Source organism: Loxodonta africana, chromosome 4 (genome assembly GCF_030014295.1).
Source record: "Loxodonta africana isolate mLoxAfr1 chromosome 4, mLoxAfr1.hap2, whole genome shotgun sequence".
In the NCBI taxonomy this organism is placed as follows: domain Eukaryota; kingdom Metazoa; phylum Chordata; class Mammalia; order Proboscidea; family Elephantidae; genus Loxodonta; species Loxodonta africana.
The window spans coordinates 81,490,995-81,508,961 of NC_087345.1; the positions used below are offsets into that span (position 1 = coordinate 81,490,995).

At 40.2% G+C, this 17,967-nt stretch overlaps 1 protein-coding gene across 3 annotated transcripts in view; it reads left to right on the plus strand.

Moving 5' to 3' along the window:
- The window catches only part of SARNP (SAP domain containing ribonucleoprotein), a 45,922-nt gene that overhangs the window by 27,140 nt on the left and 815 nt on the right, over positions 1-17,967 (plus strand). For 2 of the 3 annotated variants that reach the window (XM_003405109.4, XM_023557318.2), the window contains exon 10: positions 16,032-16,121. In XM_003405109.4, the coding sequence (XP_003405157.1) occupies positions 16,032-16,121 (90 nt within the window). Of the gene's footprint in view, positions 1-12,221; positions 12,875-16,031; positions 16,122-17,967 lie in introns of those variants that run through there. The other variant, XM_064284092.1, reaches the window with a different exon arrangement.

The window sequence follows — 17,967 nt, forward strand, 5'->3', positions numbered from 1 at the left end:
GGCACTGGCATTTATGGACTTTTTTTTACACAAGAGGCTGTAAATTGCTCCGTCTCTTAGGACTATTTGAGGATAGAATGGCATGCCTTTTCTCATGTAAGCCTTGTAGTGACTAAGCTGGGAAACCTCCCACCCCTTCAAACAAAACAAAACCCAGATAAATAACCTCTGCCTGATTGGTTCTGATTGATCACCAGCTAGGTTTTCACTCCTGTGCTTCACTGGTGGTTTTTTCTGTTAGTTCTCTGTGCTTCCCAAGAGAGGTACTGTTGGGTCAGTCCTATTGGTGAAGGACGGGATGTAGTCTGACATACAGGAAACTTACCTCTGAGAGGACGATAAAGGGAATAAAAATGGGAAGCCAGCTCAGTTAATACATAATGGTCACGGGACATTCGTTTTGGTAAAAATTAAATCTGGGCTTATAGTTGTAGTGTTAACTGATGTAGCTTATTGAGTAGATTGTTTTGTCTTTTCAACATTGACACACTTGGGAAGTTAAAAATTCATTCAAGTAGTTATAGGAAATCCAACTAGGTGAGTATGGAAAAAACAAAATAAGTGTAGGTACTAAACAGCAAACTGGAGTCTGATTGATAATTGTTCTTCCTCCCCAGGTGTGAGGGGCATATGTTACTGCTTCTTGATTGTTGATTAGGAATAGAACACATAGGCATGTTGTATCCCTACTCACCTTAGTACATTTTCCTTACTTTTCTACTAGAATATTACTGGGTCTTCCCCACTTTTGGAAACCCTGGTGGTGAAGTGGTTAAGTGCTATGGCTGCTAACCAAAGGGTCGGCAGTTTGAATCCTCCAGGCGCTCCTTGGGAACTCTATGGGGCAGTTCTACTCTATCCTATAGGGTCGCTATGAGTCAGAATTGACTCTATTGCGCTGGGTTTGGTTTTCCCCACTTTTAGCTCTCCATATAGGTAACTTCCCTAATGAGTTATCTTAAGTCTTATCAGCCTTGAAGAATACTTTTCAAAAGTTTGAAATACTCTGATTTGCTTGTAATTTTTGAAGTTTTTGTTGCTGATAATTGTGTTCTGTGTTATACTGTGTCAGAATATAAAAAGATTGAAAACTAATTGTCCTTCCACTGACCATCTTCTTGTTGAGGCTGATAGCTAGTAGATTCTTAAAATGAGCCTTTGTGAGCCTTTCGTATATTTATATATTTTTGCTCACCATTGGTGAGAGAGATAGTGGGCATGCCTTGATTTTGGGGAACTTGTCATTGAAATGTGTTAAGATAGCAAAGAGGAAGCTGGGACAAAGAGTCAATTCCAAGTACAGGAGGGCACCAGTGTCTCCCAGCACACAGATTTCATTGTGGCTAACTGATGGCAGGTTAGTCTCCAGTCACTCACTCTCTTCTATTTGATTCTATATAGAATCCCTTCTGTAATCTGAAATAAATGAAGAAATACTTACTGTTGGTTTGTTTGCTTTTCCCCTCCGTGCTGGGTTTTGGTGTAGAGGTTAGCCATTGGGATGTGGAGACAAGGAATAAGTTCATACTAAGGATGTAGAAGTTGGTCACCAGCTTTCTCAGAGGGTCTATACTGGGATTTATTAGAGAGTTTAGATATGAGTTCTTCCAAAGGAAGAATTGTGGGGCCGTGCATAGGACATTGCCAACATGAACTGCAAGAACCCGAGAGGAGCCGTAAACTTTGGTGAAGAGTTTAGTAAGATATTTTTAAAAAGGGTGATGGTAGAAGAATTAGATGGGAAAATAAGTTGGAGAAATAGCTTAGTAAGTAGATTTGGGTTCTTTTCCATCCAAACATACACAGGCAGCGGTGCTAGGCCAAGTGCAGTACTTAGTTTTCCATTCCCTTTTCTCACGGGACCCCACGGGATCAAGAAAAATGCAAATAGTAGGATTGTAAGTGGGGAAAAAACTAAGTTATCAGCCTCCTTGGTCATTGTATCTCAGTGCTTTTGGGTGAAAGCCCCCCTCCCCTCACTTTAGTTTGTCATTTTTCCCAAAAATGTTTCCACTTGAAAAAATTATATTCCTTTAACTTAGATTTAAGCAGGAAGAAAAGTTAAGAATGGGTTAGATGTATGGTAGATAGATGCAGCAGTTGGAAGTGAATATCAGAGAGAATGAATTTCAGGAAAAACTAAGACTCAACGCCACATACCTGTTGCTGTTGAGTCCATTCCCACTCATAGCAGCCCTATAGGACAGAACAGAACTGCCCCATGGGGTTTCCAAGGAGCGACTGATGAATTCAAACTGCCAACCCTTTGGTTAGTAGCTGAAGGCCCTAAAACTGTTGCACCACCAGGGCTACAGCCCCAAATAGTCTCCAGCCTTTCTTGGATAACTTTGGCATTTAGAGCCCAAATAAAACTTAACCAGTCCTTTAAATCGCTTTCTAATTGGTAATACTTTGGGGCTTTGGAGGAGAGGATAGTCACTGAGTATAGTCTTTTTTCTGTTTCTTTTCTTCTCTGCCCTCTTCCCTTTAAGATAAAATCACATACACTGCTCTCCACCCATCCAATGGAACAAACCTTGAGGGAGTGGTGAAGGAGCTGTTTAAAGAAAAAACAATAGGGGACACTCTCTGACCTCAGTTTATCCTGTCATCTGGTTCTTCATTTGTCCCTGCTGAGGAACAGAACTTGTCTTTTGTCTGTAACACAAATACATCTTCACCTCCCTCCCTTCCCACCCCCCCCCCCACCTGCTCTTCTCACTCTCTTCTATTATGGTTCTAATCAATGATGTCATTATGTATGCCATTCAACTGCTGTTGAACCACTTGGCTATAGGAATTTAGAAGAGTAAAGAGGCAGAATGGAATTTTTCTCTCTTCTGCCCAGGGCTCTTGAAAATGTATTCTAATTTTAAGCAGAGAAATAGGAGTCAGGTTTTACTTTGCTCAACTTTTCTTTCTACCCTCCCATTACCCCACTCACCCTCATAACACTTTTTTTTTTTTTGTCTAGCTATGTATGAAAAAACGTTGAACGAAAAATGTTAGGAATATAGGTTGGGCATTTTAAGAGGAAAGCTTTAAAAATTTAGGGAAGCAAGATTAAAGTTTTGATATTGTATCAACAATGTATGTGGCTGGTGCTTTGCCCTAATTTTTATAAACTGGGTATTTGGGAAGTTTCCGATAGAGGGTTAGACTTCTCTAAGATGCATGGTTAAGACTACTAGGATCTTGTACCTTTTAATTTCATTTTTCTCTCTCTGATTTCATTCATTGAATTTGAACCCAAAGAACTAGGGGTGAGGAAGTTTTAGAAAGAAAAAAACTCACTTTCTTTTCTGTCTTCCCTGCTCAACGCACTGCCCCCACTAATGTCTTTGCATTCCTTCTTCTAACATGTCAGAACTGATGACTTTGATAAAAAACAAGTTTTATGCTTCTTTGTGGTACCCCAATGGTCTTTGCCGCACAGGAAACACAGCCTAGAAAAGGAGGAGAATGATGTATTTTGTTGAGTCTGTTTTACTTTTAAATACCTTCAGTTATTTTTGCAAGCCAAGTGGATGGGATCATAGGGAATTATTGTTCACTAAGAGTGGCAGTTAAAAAAAAAAAGCGCCACTCTTAGTAAACAATTTTTAAAACCTACCTGCCAAAACCCGCTGCTGCTGAGTCGATTTCAACTCATAGCTACCCTATAGGACAGAGTAGAGCTGCCCCATGGGGTTTCCAAGGAGTGCCTGGGGAATGTGAACTGCAGACCTTTTGGTTAGCGGCTATCGCTCTTAACCACTGTGCCATCAGAGTTTCCTAAACTTTTAGTGAACAGTTTTTAAAACCTACCTGTAAGTCATATTGTATCTGCTTGTATGTCTACTTGTATGTCAATTTTGGGGTAACAGTTGCTGGTTGTCACTCCAGATATTCTTCCTGACTGTGGTGAAATGTGAGCTAACGGTATGAATCCAGGTCTACTCAGCCTTCAAAGTCTGTGTGTTGTTAGTTTTATGGTGGGAAATTTTGGTGTTAAAAGACTCCATGATGTGAGAACTTTAACATTATAAGAATGTTTAAGATATATTTTAATACTTGAGAGGTTAACAGTTAATAGTGTTCTTTGGGTAAGACTGATAAAGAGAAGTAACACTTTATTTTTAAAAATACATATGGGTTCAATTCAAATAAGGTTTAATAAAAACCCATAACCAAAAAGGTTTAATAACTACATGATAATTCATTTCTTAACACATGCACCCAAATACAAAGTTGTTTTTCATGCCTAGTAGCTGAAGCAGGTCAAATAAAATCCTGTAGCATTTTGGAGATGGAGGTGGGGATGAGGCAGGTAATCGAATTTGGGGATATTGTACAGGGGGATACTCGGTGGTAATATTTGCATACTGGTGCAGGCCCTGTTTTTAATGAAATCCTTGATCCCTTGTGAAGATCTAGAAAACGTTAACTCCCTTTTCTTTGCTGCTCTTTGCCCATGTTTTTTAAAATCATATTTAAACATATCTTACCTTCTTATTTCCAAAGCAGATTCTTAGAACAGAAATAGAAATGTCTTTTCAGGGCATACCATATTTGGAATTTGTGTCAAATATTGAATCTTTAAATCCCTAACAGTGATGATGTATTATTGTGAAGGAGATTATATTTGAACTACTCTGGTGAAAGACACACTCCACTCCTCTATGCATTTGAATTCTAGGAAGGTAGTGACACAGGTGGGCTCCTCCAAGCCAGATGTGATTCGTTCCCAGCTCTCTCTTTCCCTTCACATCACTATAGCTGAGATATATATATATCCTGTTTGGGGGGAGCATAAACTTATTTGGAAGGCCCTTAGTGTTTGGGTGGGGGTATTGGAGTGGGATGGTAGCCTTATTTGGACTTGGGAGAAAAACTTTTTTTCTAAATTTTGGTCTGTACTTTGTCAAAGTGATTTGCAGTTGTTCCCAAATAGGCTGCACATTAAGAATCACCAGGGGAGCCTTTTTAAAATACAGCTCTCTAGACCTTTCACTTTGAGATTCAGATTTATTAGGTTGGGGTGAGGCCAGGAATCTGTATTTTTAGATTTTCCAGGTGAAAAAGAATCTGTTTTCATAGTGTTCATTCTAAATTTCTGAATGCTCAGGTAATTGTCCTCCTTCATTCTCTGTATATTTTGGGTAAGGCAGCATTACCCTTAACCTCCCCTCAAAAGATTTAGCTTCCCTCTGTTGACTTCTTGACATTTCTGCCAAAGCTCTGCATCGCTTATCCTTAAAAGCAGCAGCTTCCTGGCTTTTAAGGGAGGGAAGTGGGGACTTTTAATAGAAACTTGGTTTCCGGGGGTCTCAAGTGTGAAGCCTTCATTTCCTCCACCTGCCTTGCTTTGTCCTACAATCAGCCAAAGCAAGACCGAGACGACCTCCTCTGGGGTTGGAGAGGAGTAGGGGGTGGGGGCAGAGCTTGATTTGGACAAGAGAAAGAAAGAGAGATGGAAACTAATGAGTCAGAAGAGTGATTCTGAGCTAAACCAAACAGAAGAGTGTTTGGTTCTGTGTTCTCCTCCTTCAAATCTTCAGAAGATAGGTGGAGATACAATTCCTGGTGGTCTAAATCGGGTATAACTTTAAAGTTCCTAACACCCTACTTGCCCTAGAAAGTTGACTCTGATCTCACAGTTGAAGGTGATTGCTGAGAGTAGGTAAGAGGGTTGTAATGGGGAGGTATGTTACGTGTATGTGTGTGGGGAGTATTGGAGTACCTTTTTCCCACGTATTTGCTAGGGTGGCATATCCTCTCCTAGTCCATTTTTCTCCTGCTTAGGCTCTGTGCATTGGTTTTGGGGACCACCCCATATTTGTGATCTGGCTGACATAAAGGCCTAGGAATAAACAGATGAATTTCTGAAACTGGGGCAGGGAGGTGACAGCTGTGTGTTTAAGCAGTGAAGTGTTTCTGAGAGAAAAACCATCAGTTGCTGTCATTCACCCTGAGAGTATGAAATTGGAAGCCCACTTACCCTGGAGTGTTTCATAACCTTTACCTCTGGGAAGTCAAGGCCATGTCATCATTAATCTACCATCGCCTGAAAGCCCCCAGGCTCTGCTTTTCATCCTGCCAAGGGTCACGTGGGCAGTGAGATTCAGGAAAGTGACCATAAAGCTCCTTTTTTTTTTTTTTCCCCTTTTTGCCTCACTCTTACCTTACATTCCCTCGGAAAATCAGATAGACCTGAGAACTCTTAGCATGATAGTATGGTAATTCATTTACAAAACGGGTCAGTTATTTGTTATTTTTGTAAAATGTGACCATCTTGGCTCACTATCAGTCTCTTCCAGCACTCAAGGGAAAAGACCTTCAAGGAAAAATATAGTTGTAGTACCTGAGCTTCCCTAATATGCCCCTTGTAAGGTTATCACTGACTGAATTCTTTAGATTGGAATTTTAGCTTCTCACACATGATGTAAGAAGGGATGAAGAGTGAGTGAGCCTCTTGCACTAACCAGGAACAGTGCCTTGGTTGGTTAATTCTTTTGGTCTTAAAGAATAGAGAGGGCATCTCTCATTTGAATCTCTTATTTGTGTTTTTGGAAATTACTGAGTTCAAATTGGGTTACACTTGAGTCACTGTTTTGTTTCTCTTAGTTCCTCTTTATGATCCAGAGTGGCACTGGTAATAAGAATGAAGAAGGTGAATGCTTTCAGCACATAGCCCATCAAACTGGATTCTTTTTGGCAGAGCAAATAGCCCTAGCACACAGGGCCACCAAGCTTGGAACAATTTTCTTTATTGTATTCAGGATAAAATTAGTAAGTTTTGAAAAATGGTCTCTGAAATTTGAATCTTGAAGAAAGACACAAGTTGGTTTTAGAAGGTAAAGCTGGAACTCCATTTTGGGTAGAAACATTATCCTTGATACTCTTTGCCTTTAAAAAAAAAAAAAAAAAAACTAATATTAAGGTGCCAGTCATTATAGGTGATCTTCCATTTGGGACCTAATTTCCGACTACAGTGCATATACCATGGAAACCATTGCCAAGTGCCCTTAATTTAAAATTTCTAGTTATAACCTGGTATTTTCTTCCCCTCTCTTTTTTCTTCTCAGGGCAGTGGGGTATTTTTAAATTACTCCTGTTATGTTTAGAGCGGAGTAAGTTCTTAAAAAGAACCAGCAACAACCCTGTAACTAAACTGTAACTAAACTGTACTTTATATTGCCTTCTAAGCTTCTGTCTCAGGATCTGAGTGTTGAATCTCTGTCTCTGGATCTCATGTTCCTAACACTTTTCTCTCTCAACTCAGTGTTTCTGGCTTCTCCTTTCTAATAGAAATATTTCCAAAAACCACTTGCCAGAGATAGGCCACACATTTAGCTTCAAACTTGACAGCAGTCAGTAGAAAGACAAAACACAGTTGCACTGTTCACAGTGATTCATAGAGTTCACAACATAAAGCAAACAAGTTGCTCAGGAAAAGGGTAACTATTCTGGGTCCCCTGAACTAGAAAGAAATTTTTCCCATGGGTCCTCATAATAATAATGTAATAAATGATGACACACATCTTTACAGTAACTCAGTGGTGAGTTAGTAAGCCCGTGAGGTTAAGGATCATTGTCTTACTTATCTCTGTATTTCCATTGCCCAGAAAGTACCTGACTCAAAGTAGACACTCAGTCGATATTTGAATGAATGAATGAATTTTATGATTTCAGTATTGAAAAACATATAAACTGAAGTTGTATAATTCAGTGAAAGCATTCTTCAAGGGCCTCTAGAATGGGTCTAGCTGGCATTGGGTCTGTAGAGATGGAGGTTGGCTCCTCTTCAGTTCCCTCAGATATTACCTTATATAGACACCAGTTTTTGTAGCTGTTATTGAGTAAAGCCTAGCTGCCTAGATTTTGAGGATATCCAAAAGAGAAGGTGGTTATGGAGAAGACTACAGTCTTACCCATTTACTACTCTTCACACCCTAGAGTTTAATCCTAACCCTAGTCGTCTGTCCAAATATTCATTTCCCTTGCAGCTAAAGGGAGTTTCTTTGTTACCTTTGTAATGGGTTTGATTCTTACCAACTTTTGGTGACTTCACTGCTTATCTAGAAGAAGAATAAATGACATTTATGCCAGTCAGTAATATTTTTGTCTGTTGCCGCTCACCTTTGTTAGCTTTAAAATTTTGTTGGTGTTCTCAGAATTGGTTCCAAGACCAAGAGGAATGTGGCAATAAAAATAATAGTTTACATGTATTCAATACCTTTTGTAAGCACTTTCACACATGTAATTTGTATCTTGGGGCAGCCTTGAATTTCTCTTTTCCCTGAGCAGATTTTGTTTTAATTACCTAGAGATTTTCCAAATATGAAAGAGAAACAAGTGAATTTTGAAAAGTAGATTGTCTTCTAAGGGCCTCATTTTGAAGCTACCTTATTCCATATGGAAAATACAGTGATAGTGATTCATAGAGGATGTTTAGCTTTATTAAGTGTAGATCATGCTTTCTGTCCTGTGCTGCTTACATGGGCACTCTCTCTTTTGCACAATCCTCTTTGTCATTTGTATCAGTGAGATTTAAAAAAGACAAACTAGGTAGTTATTGGGTAGTATGAGGGTGTTGTGTATGCTGAAATTATTGGCATCAGTCAAGTTGGCTTACTGTTTAAATCTTGAGGAGTGAGAGGGTGGGGAAAGTGAAGTATATGGATCAGTGAACATCCAATGCCAGTGTTTCGTCGGTGAGAACAGGTTTCTTCTCTGATTTTGAATGCAAGTTGTATGTTTTGAGGGGTTTGCTTTTGATAAGAAATAAGGGCGCTTCAGTTTCAAGCACTTCTCTTCCCACACAGGAGCTTGCATGTAAAGAAAGAGATTTGTTAATGGTTGAGGGTTTGTGAGAGGGAAGTGGGGGAGGGATGAAGAAGGGAAAGGTTTACAAATGCATATGACACTGAGCTAGAGGGGTCAGTGCTGCCTGCAGATGCACAACCCCATTTGTGCACTTGAGCATGGCCCGGGGGAGCATTGGGCCTGATGAATGCAGAGAGAGATGCGTTTTGATCGAGGTAATTTCCCTCAGATGGGTCTCGCCATCCCATGAATCAAAACCTGTCAGCAAGGAGCTAAAGATGGAGTGAAGTTTATTGTACGTTTGTTTCCATGCGACACCGTCACGCTAGAAGGGTCAAGTGAGAGAGATCATTAGAACTGTGTTGATTTACTGAGCCTGTTGTGCACTTTCCCTGCAGGGCAAGGAGGAAGGAGGTTTTAGGAGGGGAGCTGAGGAGAGCTGGGTGGGGAGGGAAGGGCAGGCATGCACAAAATAAATAAAACCCTCACTGGTCTCTGTGGTGAGGGGTGGGCACGCTGTTTGTTAGGGGTGAGGGGAGCTGTATTGTTTTTTCCTCCCTAATACCCCTGGTGAGTTGGAGCAGATGCTCTGCCTGGATCTCCAGGAGAGGCACCAAAGATCTTATTAAAAAGGGAAGCTCATGGGGAGATCTCTGATACTTAACACTAGTCCTTAGTGGCATCCCCTCTCCTTTTCCTGTCTCTCTTTCCTCACTTTTAAGCTCAAAAGGAGATTTAATTTAGGATTCAAATTCTCCATTTCATGAAGTAGCAAAAGGAGAACTAGGGGAAAAGCTGTCCCACACATTCCAAGTGGACATATGCTTTGTGATAAGATCCGTGAAAGGAGGAGTAGCCTCAGGGTTTGTGCTGAGAGAGTGCCTGAGATTCAAAAGTAGCATCTCCTTTTCTGTGACTTGAACTTACTGCACTGAATTGCATGAAAAAAAAGTATGAAAGTATGTAGTGGTGGTTCAGCAAGATATTGGTCTAGCCTTGTTTCTCCCTCAGAAGGATATAGGATGCTACCCCTCTCCCCCAAACTGTTTCCCACTTGGCCAAAATGGAGATATTTCATCTAGAACATTCTGGGAATTCTTATTTCAAAATCTCCATTTATATCCCTTATTCACGTTTATCTCACTGGTGATTGAAAAAAATCAAGAAAACTTTAACCAGTGACCTTGGCAAAGAAAAATATGGTAAAGCTTGTGGGGTTTTTGTTTGTTTTGAAATCCTGATTATTTTATTACGGTTCTACAGATGGAATAGTTCATTAAGCAAAGTTAGAAAAAAATTCAGGTGAGAAAGACTTTAGTGTAAGATTACTAACTGGGGTTCTTTCTCTAGATCCATATTCAGTTACAAAGAAGAGGCATATAACATGGTAGAAAGGGGACAGGATACTAATATTGACCCAGTATATTTTGTGAGTTAATATGGAAGTTGTTAAAGTAGCTCACAACTACTTTTAGCTAAGTGTCCTGGTGATCCTTCCTCCTTTGGGAATCGAGCACTTCCTCCATTCTGCTACTGTTCTTAACTGAGATAACTTGAGGAGATGGTGAAATTAGGAAAACAGATTCTCAAGTAAAATCATCTAGGTTCCAATCCTGGCTCTGCCGCTTACTATTTGTGAGACTTTAGGCAAGTTACTTACCCTCTCCTCTCTAAGTCTCAGTTTTCTTATCTATGCAGTGAATTTACTCATAGTACCTACTTATCAGAAATAAATGAGATGCTGCATGTAAAGAACTTAGCACAGTACCATGCTACTCAAATGTTTTTGTTGTTGTTGCTATTAGGTGCTGTCCGGTCAGTTCCGACTTACAGCGACCTTATGTACAACAGAACAAAACACTGCCCGATCCATCCTTATAGTTGTTGCTATGCTTGAGCCCATTGTTGCAGCCACTGTGTCAGTCTATCTCCTTGAGGGTCTTCCTCTTCTCTTTTTCGCTGGCCCTCCACCTCACCAACCATAATGTCCTTCTCCAGGGACTGATCTCTCCTGATAACATGTCCAAAGTATGTGAGGCATGGTCTCGCCATCCTTGCTTCTGAGGAGCATTCTGGTTGCACTTCTTCCAAGACAGATTCGTTTGTTCTTTTGGCACTCCACGGTGTATTTAATATTCTTCGCCAGCACCGTAATTCAAAAGCATCAATTCTTCTTGGCCTTCCTTATTCATTGTCCAACTTTCACATGCATACGAGGTGATTGAAAACACCATGGCTTGTGTCCTTGAAGGCTAAGGTGACACCTTTCCTTTTTAACACTCCAATGAGATCTTTTGCAGCAGATTCGCCCAATGCAGTGTGCTACTTGATTTCTTGACCGCTGCTTTCATGGGTGTTGATTGTGGATCCAAGTAAAATGAAATCAGCCTTTTCTCCATTTATCATGATGTTGCTTATTGGTTCAGTTGTGAGGATTTTTGTTTTCTTTATATTAGCTATAATCCATAATGCAGACTGTAGTCCTTGATCTTCATTAGTAAGTGCTTCAAGGCCTCTTCACTTTCACCAAGAAAGGTTGTGTCGTCTGCATAACGCAGGTTGTTAATGAGTCTTCCTCCAATCCTGATTCCCCATACTTCTTCCTATAGTCCAGCTCCTTGGATTATTGGCTCAGCATATAGATGGGATAAGTATGGTGAAAGAATACAACCCTGGTGCACACCGTTCCTGACTTGAACTCACACAGTATCCCCTTGTTGTTTCAATAACTGCCTCTTGATCTATGTACAAGTTCCTCATGAGCACAATTAAATGTTCTGGAATTCCCATTCTTCCCAGTATTACCCATAATTTGTTATGATCCACACACTTGAATACCTTTGCATAGTCAATAAAACACAGGTAAACATCTTTCTGGTATTCTTTGCTTTCAGCCAGGATCCGTCGAACATCACCAGTAATATCTCTACTTCCACGGCTTCTTCTGAATCTGGCTTGAATTTCTGCCAGTTCCCTGTTGATGTAGTACTGCAGCCGCTTTTGAGGGATCTTCAGCAAAATTTTACTTGCGTGTGATATTAATGAAATTGTTCAGTAACTTCCACATTCGGTTGGGTCACCTTTCTTTGGAACGGGCACAAATATGCTTCTCTTCCGATGGGTTGACCAAGTGGCTGTCTTCCAAATTTTCTGGTATAGACCAGTGAGCACTTCCTGCACTGCATCCGTTTGTTGAAACATCTCAGTTGGTATTCCGTCAATTCCTGGAGCCTTGTTTTTCCCCAGTTGCTTCAGTGCAGGTTGGACCTCTTCCTTCAGTACCATCGGTTCCTGATCATATGCTCCCTCATGAAATGGTTGAACATCGACCAGTTCTTTTTAGTATAGTGACTCTGTATATTCCTTCCATCTTCTTTTGATGCTTCATGCGTTGTTTAATATTTTCCCTATAGAATCCTTCAGATCCAGAGGAGAGTGAGCCTTGCTGGAACATCCATTTAGATACTAGAAGCAGGCCACACACCCCAGAGAAACTCCCCTTTCAACTTATTGACTGCTCGTAGCAGATCTCATCATGGAAGAGATTGTATCAGATATCATCATGGAGGTGATTGTATTATATCACACGTTACGGAAGATCAACCAGTCCAGTGTCTGCTAAACCACTGAGAATCATAGCCTAGCCAAGTTGACACATAACATTAACCATCACAGTAACCCAATGTGACAGAGTAGAACTGCCCCATAGGGTTTCTAGGCTGTAATTTTTTACAGGCACAGATCACCAGGACTTTACTCCTGCAGAGCCACTGGTGGGTTTGAACTGCCAACGTTTTGCTTAGTAGCTGAGTGCTTAACCATTGCATCACCAGGGTTTTTTAGCTCTCTTACTTCTCACTAGAAAGCATGTGCAGCAAAAGAGAAAATGGAAACGTTTCTCAAGAAGAAAGCCAAAATAAGCAGTATTCCTACCTGCTGTGTTTAAAGAGCTGGACTAGTGAAACAAATTGAGCACAGAAAGCTAGATAGCTGCCCTGCTTTTGATCATAAAGGTGACTCCTGTGTTCATAGAGACAAAGGCAATTTTTTTTTTTTTTTTTCAAAAGGCAACTTTTTGATTGGGTTTGAGGGTCGGGGTATTGGAAGGATTCCTGTGTTTCTGCATGTCTCTTGATTGCTTTCTATTCTGTGGTTTGGGGGCGCCTAAAATGCAGCTCTTGAACGAAGAGTAGCTAAAGTGAATGGAAGAAGCGATGAAGTGAAAGAGCTGATCAGAAGATTTCAAGGGGGGGGGCTCGAGAAGACAAAGTAAAATATTATAATTAAATTATACAAAAATCTGGAGTTAGAAAACCAAGAGGGAACAATACACTTGACATCTTTCAAGCTGAAAGAACTGAACAGAAAATTCAAGCCTTAAGTTGCAGTATTGAAGGATCCTATGGGGAAAATATTGAACGACGCAGGAACATCAAAAGAAGATGGAAGAAATACACAGTGTGTTACTGTAGCAAAAAGAATTGGTTGTCGTTCAGTCATTTCAGGAGGTAACATGATCAGGAACCAGTGGTACTGAAGGAAGAGTCTAAGCTGCACTGAAGGAATTGGGTAAAACAAGGCTTTAGGAATTGACAGAATACCAGTTGAGATGTTTCAACAAACAGATGCAGCGCTAAAAGTGCTCACTGGTCCATACCAGAAAATTTGGAAGACAGCTACTTGGCCAACCCACTGGAAGGGATGCCTTTTTTTTTTTTTTTTTCCCAAAGCCAGAGTTGCACTTTTATTTTATTTATTAATTTTTTATAGCATAGCTCCATTTTCAGTTGTGTGTGTGTGTATATATATATTTTTTATTGTACTTTAAATAAAGGTTTGCAGAGCAAACTAGTTTCTCATTAAACAGTACACGTATTGTTTTATGACATTGGTTAATAACCCCACGACATGTCAGCATTCTCCCTTCTCCACCTTGAGTTCCCTATTACCAGGTTTCCTGTCCCCTCTTGCCCTCTAGTCCTTGCCCCTGGGCTGGTGTGCCCCTTTAGTGCCTATTCCAAAGAAAGGTGATCGAACAGAATGCAGAAACTATTGAACAATATCATTAATATCACACACAAGTAAAAGTTCGCTAAAGATAATTCAAAAGCAGCTACAACAGTATATCCACAGGGAACTGGCAGAAATTCAACGTAAATTCAGAAGAGGACGTGGAACCAGGGATATCATTGCTGATATCAGATGGACCCTGACTGAAAGCAGAAATACCAGAAAGATGTTTACCTGTGTTTTATTGACTGTGCAAAGGCATTTGACAATGTGGATCATAACAAATTGTGGATAACATTGGGAAGAATGGAAGTTACAGAACACTTTAATTGTGCTCATGTGGAACTTGTATAGAGACCAAGAGCCAGTAGTTCGAACAGAACAAAGGGATACTGTGTGGTTTCAGATCAGGAAAGATGTGCATCAGGGTTGTGTCCTTTCATCATACTGAACTATATGAAGAACACAACATCAAGATTGAAGGAAGACTCATTAACAACCTATGATATGCAGATAACACAACTTTGTGATGAGGATCAAAGACTACAGCCTTTAGCATGGATTACAGCTCAACATAAAGAAAACAAAAATCCTCAAAACTGGGCCAGTAAGCAACATCATGATAAATGGAGGAAAGATTGAAGCTGTCAAGGATTTCATTTTACCTGGATCCACAATCAGTGATCATGGAAACGGCATTCAAGAAATCAAACAGCATATTGCATTGGACAGACCTCTTTAAGGTGTTAAAAACAAAGATGTTACTTTGAGGATTAAGGTTCACCTGACCCAAGCCGTGGTATTTGCAATCACTTCATATGCATGCAAAAGCCGGACAGTGAATAAGGAAGATCAAAGAAGTATTGATGCCTTTGAATTATGGTGTTGGCGAAGAATACAGAATATTCTGTGGACTGCCAAAAGAACGAACAAATCTGTCTTGGAAGAAGTACAGCCAGAATGCTCCTTAGAAGTGAGGATGGTAAGACTCATTTCATGTACTTTGGATATGTTAGCAGGAGGGACCAGTCCCTGGAGGACATCATCCTTGGTAACGTAGTGTCAGTGAAAAAGAAGATGCTTAACAAGACGGATTGACACAGTGGCTGTAGTAATGGGCTCAAACATAGCAAAGATTATGAGGATGGCATAAGACAAGGCATTGTTTCATTCTGTTGTACATAAAGGTCACTGTGAGTCAGAACTGGTTCGATGGCATCTACGAACAACAAGAAACACAGAGCTGCAAGACCATAAACTCCTTCAGGTTAAAAAAAAAATTCCACATCAAAGGTTGTTTGAAGTCTTTTGACCTGGCCTTACGTTTGTTACCTTTTGTAAATAACGTCAAAGAAACTGTCCTGCCTCATGGCGAGGGTGGGTATACGTGTATGGAGTAGAAAGTCTCTTGAGTTGTATGAGAGGAAAGGATCTTTATCTAGATGTGCCAAGCTCTAGAAAATCCTTTTTGTGGAAAATAACAGACCCAGGGAGCCCACCTGATTTTAGATGTTTACTAATCCTAGTGCTGAGCTTTTAATTACTGGTGAGAGGATGTGAGGGGAAGGTAACAAAAAAAAAAACCAAACCTGTTGCCATCAAGTCGATTCCGACTCATAGTGACCCTACAGGACAGAGCAGAATTGCCCCGTAGAGTTTCGGAGGAGTGCCTGGTGGATTTGAACTGCCAACCTTCGGGTTAGCAGCTGTAACACTTAACCACTATGCCACCCCCAGGGTTTCCGAGCAGGAGGCAGAGAAGGAGCAAATAACTGTTATGGTGGGCTACATAAAGTGACTAGGTGTAGGTCCTAATGGGAATATATACAATGGAGAGTATACTGAACAGTAGCTCAATTTTTAAAACTAAAACAGAATGGCCAGCTCCAACTCATAGTAATCGTAAATCCCTTCTTTGGTTACAGGGCTCAGTTTTTCATATCTGAACTACCAGAATTTCTTGAACACAGAAATTTGTTTTATGGATGTTTCTTACTGTTTCTTGACTATATTTGTCTTGTGAATATTGAGGCCCTAGTTACAATATGCTACATGCTGGCTTATTCAGTTTTTTATCCATTTTTGTTTCTGTGATCCTTGGCTCTTGACACAAGGTTGGTCAGCGTATTGTGACCAGTAAATTATAATTTTATTCCATTTACCTTGTGAACTGAAGCTATCTTGTTTCAACCTTTTTCTTTGCCCCCGAATAGTCTGAAGATGATGAGAAGCTGAAAAAGAGGAAGGAGCGATTTGGAATTGTCACAAGTTCAGCTGGAACTGGAACCACAGAGGATACAGAGGTAAAATATACCAGAATGCTCCATAGAGCCCCTGAAGGGAAATGAGGGTGAATAAACCCAACGGAGAAACATTCTGTTTCCCCAGCCTACTTCTTATGTGCCCAAATGACAAGATGTTTTTCCCTCTGCTTGATACATTTTCTGCATAAAGTGACCACATTGAAGAGCATCAGCATACTTAATGTTAAAGCCTGTTAGCCTAGTAGGAAAGAACACAAGCTTTGTAATCAGGTAGGCTTGAGTTTGAATAAGTGGCTTTGCCACTTAGTATTCTAGTAGTACTTACAAGTTAACAGTACTTTTCTGATCTTCAGTTTTATCATCTGTGAAGTGGTATTGTAAGAATTAAATGAGATGATTCTATGTAAAAAAAAAAAAGGTGAGTCTATGTAAAATGCTTGGCACAGTGCCTATCATATTTTAAGTAGTCAGCTAATAGTAGTTTTTATTATTGTTGTCTGCCAGGCATATTTCCTTTGATCATTTAATGAAGTCCATCACCAACCCAGGCACAAGAATTGTTGTATCTAACTCCCTTCTGAAATTATGGACAATGGATTCAAATGAGATTTCTCATTCTTAATTACTTTGTTTACAAGTAGTTTCTCAGAATGGAAGAGTGGCTTTTTGTAAGACTTGTGTTCATTCATAACCCCAGCTTCCCACATTGACTGAGACTCTGAGCGTTGACAGACAGACAGTGCTGATTTGAAGGTGTCTGTAATGAAGCCAGGTGTCACCTGGGGTGTACATAAACAGCAGTAGAGATAATGTTGAAATAATGAATGTGTTTAGAATTACAGAAAGCTTCTTGGGTGGTAAAGAATTTGGAATGTTCCCACCTTGCTTCCATTTAATCCAAGATTACTTCTCTCTCTGCCTCTGAAGATGGCCTGCTTCCTTCCACACTCAGAATCTTGTAAAGTTTCTTGATGAACAAATATCAAAGTCATTCTTATAAATAAACCCTGAAAACTTTAGAGTCTGATCAGTTTCCCCTCTCAGCTAGGAAAAAACTAAAGGAATTCATATTTTTTGTGCAGCTAATTCAGAATAAAGCATCATTGGTATCTAAGGAGCCCTGGTGGTGCAGTGGTTAAGCTTGGCTGCTAACCTAATGTTCTGAGGTTCAAACTCAACAGCCACTCTGGGGGAGAAAGATGTGGCAGTCTGCTTCTGTAAAGATTACAGCCTTGGAAACACTGTGGGACAGTTTTTCTCTGCCCTAGAGGGTCTCTATGAGTCAGAATTGACTCAACAACAACAGGCTTTATTGTAAGTATCTGCTTACTTACATACTAGGCTGAGCAAGAAGTAAACTTAGTTTTAATTTTTGTTCAAAATTATCCCATCTTTGCCAAGGGAACTATTGTTAAACCACACATACTTATTAAGTAGGTAAATTTGGCCTCTCCAAGATAAGGGAGATATGAGAATTGTGTGAGGTGACAAGAACAGTGGCTTTTATTGAAAAAAGCTGCTGTATGTTAGGGAGTCGTAACTTCTAAGGTCGATGGAGTTTATATGAACTAGAGGATTTTGTTTGATTCCAAAGAATTGTGTGCCAATAATCCAGGTAGGGGAGTGGGTTAGGCTTGTGTGCACTCAGCTTTTTCTTTTTTTTATCTTAAATTAAACCTCTTGTGAGTCGGATGAAGAAAAGTCCCCTCTTTGCTGGGGGCAGTGGTTGGAGTTATGGTGAAGGATTCAGTGCTGTGTTGTGAGTCACTCCAGAACAAAAAAATCTTTCTCCTTTCCCCAGCATTTTCATCTGATTTTGTGCCCTCTCTCCAATGCTGCTTCTCTTAAGAGATCCTTGACAGGGACTCACCCACATCCCCCACCC